The sequence below is a fragment of the Aspergillus fischeri genome, genomic scaffold (genome assembly GCF_000149645.3).
Source record: "Aspergillus fischeri NRRL 181 1099437636249 genomic scaffold, whole genome shotgun sequence".
In the NCBI taxonomy this organism is placed as follows: Eukaryota; Fungi; Ascomycota; class Eurotiomycetes; order Eurotiales; family Aspergillaceae; genus Aspergillus; species Aspergillus fischeri.
Window position 1 is genome coordinate 90,910 of NW_001509770.1, and position 8,954 is coordinate 99,863.

At 41.2% G+C, this 8,954-nt stretch overlaps 1 protein-coding gene across 1 annotated transcript, besides 2 other annotated features; it reads left to right on the forward strand.

Moving 5' to 3' along the window:
* Positions 1-332: 332 nt before the first annotated feature.
* Positions 333-1,277: a mobile genetic element.
* A 99-nt stretch (positions 1,278-1,376) lies between these two features.
* Positions 1,377-2,465: a mobile genetic element.
* Positions 2,466-6,505: 4,040 nt separating this feature from the next.
* On the forward strand, positions 6,506-7,438 carry NFIA_007680 (uncharacterized protein; the record flags this gene model as incomplete). Its single annotated transcript, XM_001263988.1, has 1 exon — positions 6,506-7,438. The coding sequence occupies one exon, from the start codon at positions 6,506-6,508 to the stop codon at positions 7,436-7,438; it is 933 nt and encodes a 310-aa protein (XP_001263989.1).
* Positions 7,439-8,954: the final 1,516 nt, after the last annotated feature.

Consider the following 8,954-nt stretch of genomic DNA (forward strand, 5'->3'; position numbering starts at 1 on the left):
CTCTCACCCCTAGCATATATTTCACTATATCTTAATTCTCTGACTCTTTCACTCCATCCTTATATGAATCTGATAGTATTAACACCTTCACGAATATCCCATAAGATAATCTTACACCTGATCTTTCTCATAGCCAACAGAGCTTTAATTCAGATAATGACTATTCTATGTTTTGAACTCTAGCACCACTACCGCCCCCCTCCCTCCAGTGCGTTGGGCCTGATCACAAGAAATCCTACGTGCTTTATACTATGATGTCAAAGACAGAATTCGTTGAATGGTGGCTTAAAATAGAGTATGGAGCAAAGAAAAGAATATATTAGGATAGTGGTAGGCGCTCCTCAAGCATGTGGGACAGCTTTAATCAAATTACACAGGCCAGTGATGGCAAAGCAAAGCTTATATGCAAGAAATGTGGTGGTATTCTTGATCATCCACATAATAATGAGCATGGCACATCAACTATGGCAAGACATCTAAAAGGATTGCAATGCCGTAACTTCTCTGCTAATCATACAAAGCAGAAAGGCATTATGTCACTTATACAGGACACAGTAAGCTATCTTAATATCTACTATAACTACATTAACTAATGTTGATAGCCGCAACATCTTACAACTACACTAGTTTTCTCTCAGCAAGCATGGGAGGAGAAGCTCCTTACCTTTATTACAAGGGCAAAGCTTCCTTTTCAACTTATTAAACACTCTGAGTTTTAAGAATTAATTAAATTCGCCTGACTTGCTCCTTTACAGCCCAATATTCCTTCCTCCCAAATCATTTAATGGTGGTTACAGGACACAACTAAGATATGGTAATAAAAGATGCTTGATATGCTTCCATCTGGTACAAAGTTATCAATTGCCCTTGATTGCTGGACATCTCTATTTTAACAGGTGTTTATGGCAATCACAGGATATTTTATTGATGATGAATAGAATTATTGAGAAATTTTGCTTGGTTTTGAACTGCTTCATGGATCTCACTCTGGTGCTAACCTAAGTGCTGTTCTTTTTGACCTGCTTCAGCAGTATAAGATTATGGATTATGTGCTTTCTATCACAATAGATAATGCATCTAATAATGGTACATTAATGGAAAGTATACAAGATTTAATCTAGTTAAATCAAATCAGTGCTGACACTATAATTATCCATGTTCCCTGCATCGCGCATGTCATCTAGCTTAGTTTACAGAAGCTTCTTGGTCAGATGAAAGCTAATCCAAAGAATGAGATAATAGAGATTAATTAGTCAGAGGCCTGATCACAGTCACTATGAGCAAGGCAGTAAAAGCGAGAGATTGCTAATACACTTAATAAAGTGAGTCTTTATAATATAGCATTTAGATTATATTAATTATTATTCTACTATTAGGTGAGAGTGCTTGTAATTTTTATTAATGCAAGCCCTTAATGTCATGAAGCCTTCTATGATCTCCAGACTGAAGCGCCAAAGCTTGTACTAATCTAAGATGTTAAGACTTACTAGAATTCCACCTTCTTAATGCTGTGAAGAGTAAAGAGACTACAGCTAATCTTTAATTAGTTCTGCTTACAAAATGGGCATGATTACTTGATGCTTAACTAAGAAGAATGGTGCCAGATTAAGTATCTTCTTTAGATTACTCAACCATTCTTTAAATTCACTACCATGCTTTCTCAAATAAAAGATGTGACCTTCTATATCATCTTCAGTATCTACAATAAACTTTTTGATCATCTTAAAGCATCAATCCGTCAGCTTCAGTGGAAGAAAGTAGCCTGGAAGAACCTTATGCTTAGTGCTCTACATGCAGTGAAGGAGAAGCTATCTGTCTACTATGGGGAAATAGATAAGGTTCATGGTGATCTGTTTGCAATTAGGACAATCCTTGCACCACAAAACAAGCTTTAGTTCTTTAATAATAAGGATTGGGGCCCTGAATTGCGTGATAAATATCGCAAAAGCTTTAAAACCTATGCAGGTCTGTATAAGGAACGCTTGTTAGCTACATAGGGCTCTCTACAGGTATCTCCTTTGGGTGTTCAGACATCAAAGATTAATGCGCTTTTTGCTCCTGATTTTAATTAATTAGTAAGTAGTGACAAGACTACATAGTACCTTGAGAGTGGTAAGTAATATTATTATTCCTGCTAACACTTTACTGATTAATATTATCTAAAAGAAACAGCCCTAATTGCTCTATGGACATTCTGGAAAGAGCATGAATACAAATTTCCAGCTCTTGTAAAAATGGCACGCGATATACTCTTAATACCTGCCACTGGCGCTGGTGTTGAGCGGCTTTTTAATTCTGCTTGAGATGTCTGCTATTATCATCAAGGCTCACTTAATTCTATAACAATCCAAGATCTAATGCTATTCATGTGTACATTAAGGTTTGAAGTGGAAGAAAAGGAACTTTCCCTTATAAAATAATATCTTTTAAATGAGGAACAGCAAGCACTTAATGAAGAGAAAGATGCTCAATAGCTTCAAGATACTCTTGAGCTAATCAGTGACAATAAAGAAGATGATGGCCTGGAGATTAGTATAGACTGACCAGCTACTCAGTAGCTCTCTAAGCGTGCTCAGGGCAAGAGATGAAGGAGTATGGTATCTAATAGGGAGCAAGAGGGCTAGGAACCTATTCCATCTGATGATGAAGGGGTTCTTCCTTTACCTGACACGCAACCGCGTATCTCAGGATGAAATCAGAAGCATACAAGGCGTGAGGATGATCAGTTCCTTCATTATTAGTTGTTAGAGAAGAAATAGAAGGGCAATTAAATATGATTTTCTTAAAATTCTTATTCTTCCACTTCTTCAACTATACATATAATGATATAAAGTATATACAGTTTGAATACCTATAAATACAAGACAGGACTACATAATTAATGCATATCACATGATCTATAATGTTTGTCTGGTTTGTCTACCCAACTGGGTTACCCAAAACCCAGTTAGGTTCTATACAAAAGCCCAGAACCCAACTCAGAACACCCCCCTTGAGCCCAAAACCCAGCCCAAGTTGGGTTTGACACATGTTTCAGTTGGGTTACCCAGAACACCTGCCTAGGTCTAGCCGTGATTAATCACTGCCTACCCATTCCCTAGTGGGACAAAGGCCGCCAGGAGGTAAGCCCTGGGTGTCAAGAACTAGTTACAAGAAGTGACTCTTTGGCGCTTTTACATAGCTGCCGTGACCCAAAAAAGGGGGGGGCCCTGCAGCTTATGGCCTCAGTGGTCGATATTTCTATCTATTGCAGACGTCAGCCATATAAGGGACTTTGAGTTCGGTCCAGACGTCTTATAAAATATCGAGCCCAGGAACCGCTGCTTCATGCACGTATTCAGACTGGGCAGTAGTCCTCCTTCAGCAGCTTTATAAGCATTAAATTAATGTACTTTATCTATGTTTGTGATTTTACTGCTAATGCTATCCCATCATCTGGGTGTAACTAACTTTGAGTTCAGCCCCACACCATCCTTGTCCTATTGTGTCTGGCCTGTACTCGCGGTACCTCTGCTCACCTATGGTAGCATGATGAGATTTGTGAGTTTAGGATGTTTTGACCTTAGCTAATATATACTCCTAGAAATCTTGAATGTTTGCTTCTTTAATCCTTAAATTTACTTACAGCTCCCTGTAGCTTATACTATTATGGAATTTCTTAGCTTGGCAGCTTCTAGCTTCTATTAAGAGTACGCACCTAATAATTTTAACCAGAGATTTTGCTATAAGTAGTTAGTTAGTATGTTATATTCACCTTCTGTCACCTAAAACTTACTCATGAGGGAAGGACTTCTTTTAATAGAGTGTCTTATAGAAGCATGCAAACTACTAAATAGGTAGATAAGGAATATCTTCATGAACTTTAGCTAATCTCCACTAATATGATTCATACTCAGATGATGGGTGCCAGAAGTAGTAGCCTTAGCTTCTCTAGGCTTAGATTAATCACATCTACTTCAACATCATTAGATGACTAACCCCTATGGCATTTATAGCAACTACGTTTGCACGATCTTTTAACAGAGCAAAACTCAGTTAAGTTCAAGTTAATCAGCTATACTGTCTAGGTTGTGGCTGTTAGCCATGTCATATGTAGTCCTCATAAATCTCATATTTAAGGTCATGATACAGTGGTAATAGAATTGCAAAATGGATTACGCAGTTCCTTAATATTAAAATGCAAAGATCAGCCTGTCTCACTTATTATGTGTCTGGAAAGGCTGCACACTACTTCTGGCCAGCCTTCCACCCTTGATAATATACAGCCATTACCTTAAACTATCTTATCACAGTAATTTACTGCACAGCCACAGCCCATTACTTACTAACTATTATAAAGCCAGGGACAACTGGATCTTAGCTATGGATAAGACAGTACATAACAATCTGTAAGAGATACATATCCCTCACCCTTATTACTTTCAGGCTTTTGTTTGGCTTTCAAGCATTGCTCTATTTGTTGTTATCCCTTATAGGAAACAGAGGATGGATGAAATCAAATTAGTTTTTACAGGCACTGGACTAACAGCATGTGTATTTCTTCCTGCCAAAGCCATACTTATTACTCAGCTAAGAATGTAACATTGATGCAGCCTATATTAACTTGCGTGTTATGGCCATCAATGTTGAAACTGGTGGTTTGTTATTGACAAGCCAGTTTCTCATGTGACACCTATCGCATCAAGTTCCTCTAACATTCAAAGAATGTTTGTCTACGTTCCAGCGCTATAGAGGCTTTCTTATGATTAAAGAGTAACTCTTTCTCTTTCTTTTGTTGTTGAGAGCTGAACTAACTCATTTCCTTAGGCATAGCTCAGATGATATTTGGTCAAGGTATCATCCATACCAATACAGCCAGGCTTCCGCACAGAGCAAATTTTCCAGTACTTACTAGAATATAGCGCATCAAAATCTCTAGCCTTTATATATTGTCCAACTAGCAAAGCCAACCCCACCTACACAAAAGTCAAGTCTCATTTAAAAAACATATTCACCATCCTCAGTCGCCCAGGGTCAGTATAATGGATAAGATATTAAAGACAAGCTGTGTGCATACAATTATTTTGCGAACACTTATGTGTGAAGGAGCTGAGGAAGAGCCTAGGACTAAGGCAGGACTAAGGAGGGCAAGGAAGTCATTTCAACCCTTTAATGGCTTAAGGTTATGCCCTTATTTGGAGGATCCTGCTTGACTCACATAGTCTTTAGTTATATATACCTCAAAAGACCAGGTCAAAGAATATGCTAATAACGTTAAAAAGGGCTCATGGATCCCTCTACAGTCAATAGTATATGTAGGATCCAGTATATACAGTATGCCTGTCCCAGCCTTCTCTGGCCTGGTAGTGCATTTGTATGTCCTGAGCCATGTAATAAAGGCTGATTACCACTCCCTTACTAGCCTATATTCACTTCTGTAGCACATTAGCAATAATAGGCATTCTGTGACGGCCCATCACCATCTCTCATAACCATCCTTTGTCACCTCACTTACCACTTCTGGAAGTTTGATCTGTTTACACTATTGCTCTGTGATATCTTTCTACTCTGTGTACATACTTTTTCTTCCTCTTCTCTAGACTTAGTATTCCTTCCAAATGCTACCATATCTTTTGATTTTGCCTGAGCGAACGTGATACATTCTACATCACATCTTCTAAATATTTCATCCTATGCTCTTCTCATTTCCATTAGTACTCAAATAGTGCTGTATAAGCACCCACTCCAAGATCTTACTTAAATTAAGGTACTAGGGATACTACCCTGTCTGCTGAATAACTAAGAGTTAAGGATGCATTATGTTAACCATTATCACTCTGAAGCATAGGCAGGATGAGGATTTTTTAACTACAAAAGTCAAAGTCTCTATATAAAATGATGTAGGGTTTAGCAATTTTTATTCTAGCATATTACAGCATAATAAACTTACACATTTTATGATCATTTCTGCAAGTTAGTACTACTCCTTAGAATTATAGGCGAACAAAACATTTTTAGACCCTTCTACGTCATTAGGACTTAGGAGTTTAGGACAAAGTGAAAACTATGCCCCCAAAAAAAGGGGAATGTGCATGGATATGGTTAGGCTTGGCTTAACGACTTTTATTTAGCTGTCATGTGGTCCTCAGGGTGAATAATCAATCCCACTCCGTACGTGTTCAGGCAAAGATCAGTGAGTGATCAGGGACTCTCCGGAGGGCTCCGGGACTGCTCAGGGAGCGATCAGGGCACGCACTTTCTCTCTCCGGTCACGATCCGGCTGGCTCAGTGAGCAAAAAGCGGCGGCACTTCGGACTGAATCCGGAAATGGAAAGTCGTACAGTTTCCGCAGAAAAACAGTTCAGTAGTAAACCAACTAAGATCCAGCACACCCTTAATTACTAATTTCACAGTTGGCATCATATGCGCTCTCCCCCTGGAAGCAACGGCTGTTGCCGCCTTGTTCGACAAGAGCTTCGATGTAATCCAACATAGGAAGATGCCAGGTGATGAAAACTCATATTCCATGGGTGTCCTTTGGCGGTACAACGTGGTTCCAGCACACATGCCCAGTGTGGGAAAGGTTGCCGCTACGACAACGGCGGCTGGTTTGCGTTCAAGCTTTCCAAACATCGAGCTTGCAATCGTGGTCGGTATTTGTAGTGTTGTACCTCACGGCAATGGCAGGCAGAATATTCATCTAGGCGACGTGATCATCGGCAAAGGGGTCATCCAGTACGACGTGGGTAGACGACTACCTAGTAAGAGATTTCTACGGAAGGACAGTGTTTCGGTTAATCTTCCACAACCACGCGCTCAGATTCACGGAACCCTGGAGAAGTTGCAAACTCAGCAGCATCGAGCATGTCTTCAGCAAAAAACATGGGAATATGCGGGGACTATCCAGCAAAGACTGGGTGACGAGGCAGAATACCCAGGCTCAGCAGAGGACAAGCTGTTTAACACTTCATATCAACATAAACACAGCAAACACTCCAACTGTGAAACATGTAAAGCCGGGACAGATGTTACTAAAATATGTGAGTCGGCAATTAAAATGACCTGTGACCAACTGCCATGCAAGAAGCGAGAAGTAGTTCATCATGCCTCCTCATCTGTGGATTCCAAACCTGTCATCCATTTTGGTCTGATCGGATCTGGCAATACAGTGATGAGATCAGGTGAAGACCGTGACAGTATCGCTGGTCAGGACCAAGTGATTGCCTTTGAGATGGAAGGCGCTGGTGTCTGGGAGTCCTTTTCAAGTGTCTTGGTCATTAAAGGAGCATCCGACTATGCAGACAGTCACAGGAGCAAGCAGTGGCAGCCTTACGCCACTAGCACAGCTGCGGCTGCTGCAAGAGCAGTCTTAGATCTGTGGACTCCAGGTATGAGGTTGTATTACCGCGTCTGCATCATGATACTCATAGAGCAAAATAGGTCAAATTATGTTATATGAGACGACGAGCACGTTGCCTGCCCAATATACGGAACGCAAAGATGCTCGGCTGGACCTATTGAGAAAGCTTCGTACTTGTCCATTCCGAGATCGTAAAGATCGAAATCCGAATCGAGCACAGGGAACGTGTCAATGGTTTGTGACCCATCCACTCTTCGCGGATTGGCAACAACGAGAATCATCAATAGCGTTGTGGGTATCTGCCGACCCTGGGTGTGGAAAATCCGTTCTGGTCAAATATCTGGTTGACTCATTTCTGCCGACTTCCATGTCAAGAATCGTGTCTTACTTCTTCTTCAAGGATGAGTTTGACGACCAAAGGACCGTTGCTGGGGCCTTATGCTGCACCCTATACCGAATATTTGACCAGAAGCCCGATTTGCTTTCTGATTGGGTTATAGACAAAGCCTATATTGAAGGAGAGGCACTATTAAGTTCATTCAACAGCCTGTGGGATATCCTTGTGAGTGTTCTAATGGCAGTTTCTTTTCGTCGCCAGTGAGCTAGCTCCATGCCCTTGCTAATTTCCTCCACCTTTGCCAAAGTAAAGTGCTTGATCTTCTGAGATATGCTGTTGGACTCGAATTCGCCTTCGCCACTTAGATAAAGAATCGGTATTGATGAGACGTTGAAGCACTGGAAGATCCTCAAGACATGGCTATAAGGCCTCGACGTCACCAGAAATTTCAAACGAATGTTCTCTGCTGCGTGTTGTAGATTGCACAATGCTTTGATTAACTGGTCCCTCCCATTCTCATCGGACTCGTCCACTGCAATCGAGAAGACACACAATGTCCACACAGTTTTGAGATCTCGAGCAGCAGTACGCTGAGTGGGCACTTAGAAATGAAAAAATCCGCACTGTTGAGCAAATTGTGCGGCACCGTTTATTGAAGGGCTATTCTCCCGGAATAAGGTCTCCTCCAATGGGGACTGCTATTCTCGAGCAGTTCAAGAAGATAAAGTCGGTGCTCGGAGCAGCAGGTGCATAATGAGTTCAACAAGCTATAGTGATTTCTCCCCCGAGTCCAAAGAGAGAGATCGTTAATCATTATTCACAACATACGGGTCAGATCGCATCGAAAACGCATTCAGCCCTCTGAAATCGATATTGTCTATAGTAGGCTGCCGACAGTCTAGTTGTTGGCAATTATGTGGCGAGCGCTCTGCTAGTCACGGGTGGATCAATCTGAGTGGCATGTGTATGATTATTCGCTTAATAGAGAGTGCTTGCAATAACGGCTTCCGATACCCAGATAATTCTATGAAGCGTGCAATGTTGGGCGTTAGCTTCAAGTCGTCAGTTTCAACCAAGCGTTGGTGGTCAATGACAGCGCGGACAGCAAGCCGTTAGGCATCCACAAGAAACGCACCCACGTGCTCAACAACTATGTTAAGAACGAGCTCCACTGTTCCAGTAGCTGTCACTTCCGGAGAGTGTCTGCGGAACATGCTCGTGAGACAGGAGCAGTCAAGACGTCGCCGATAAAATCAGAGAGCACTCTGAGCAGGTACA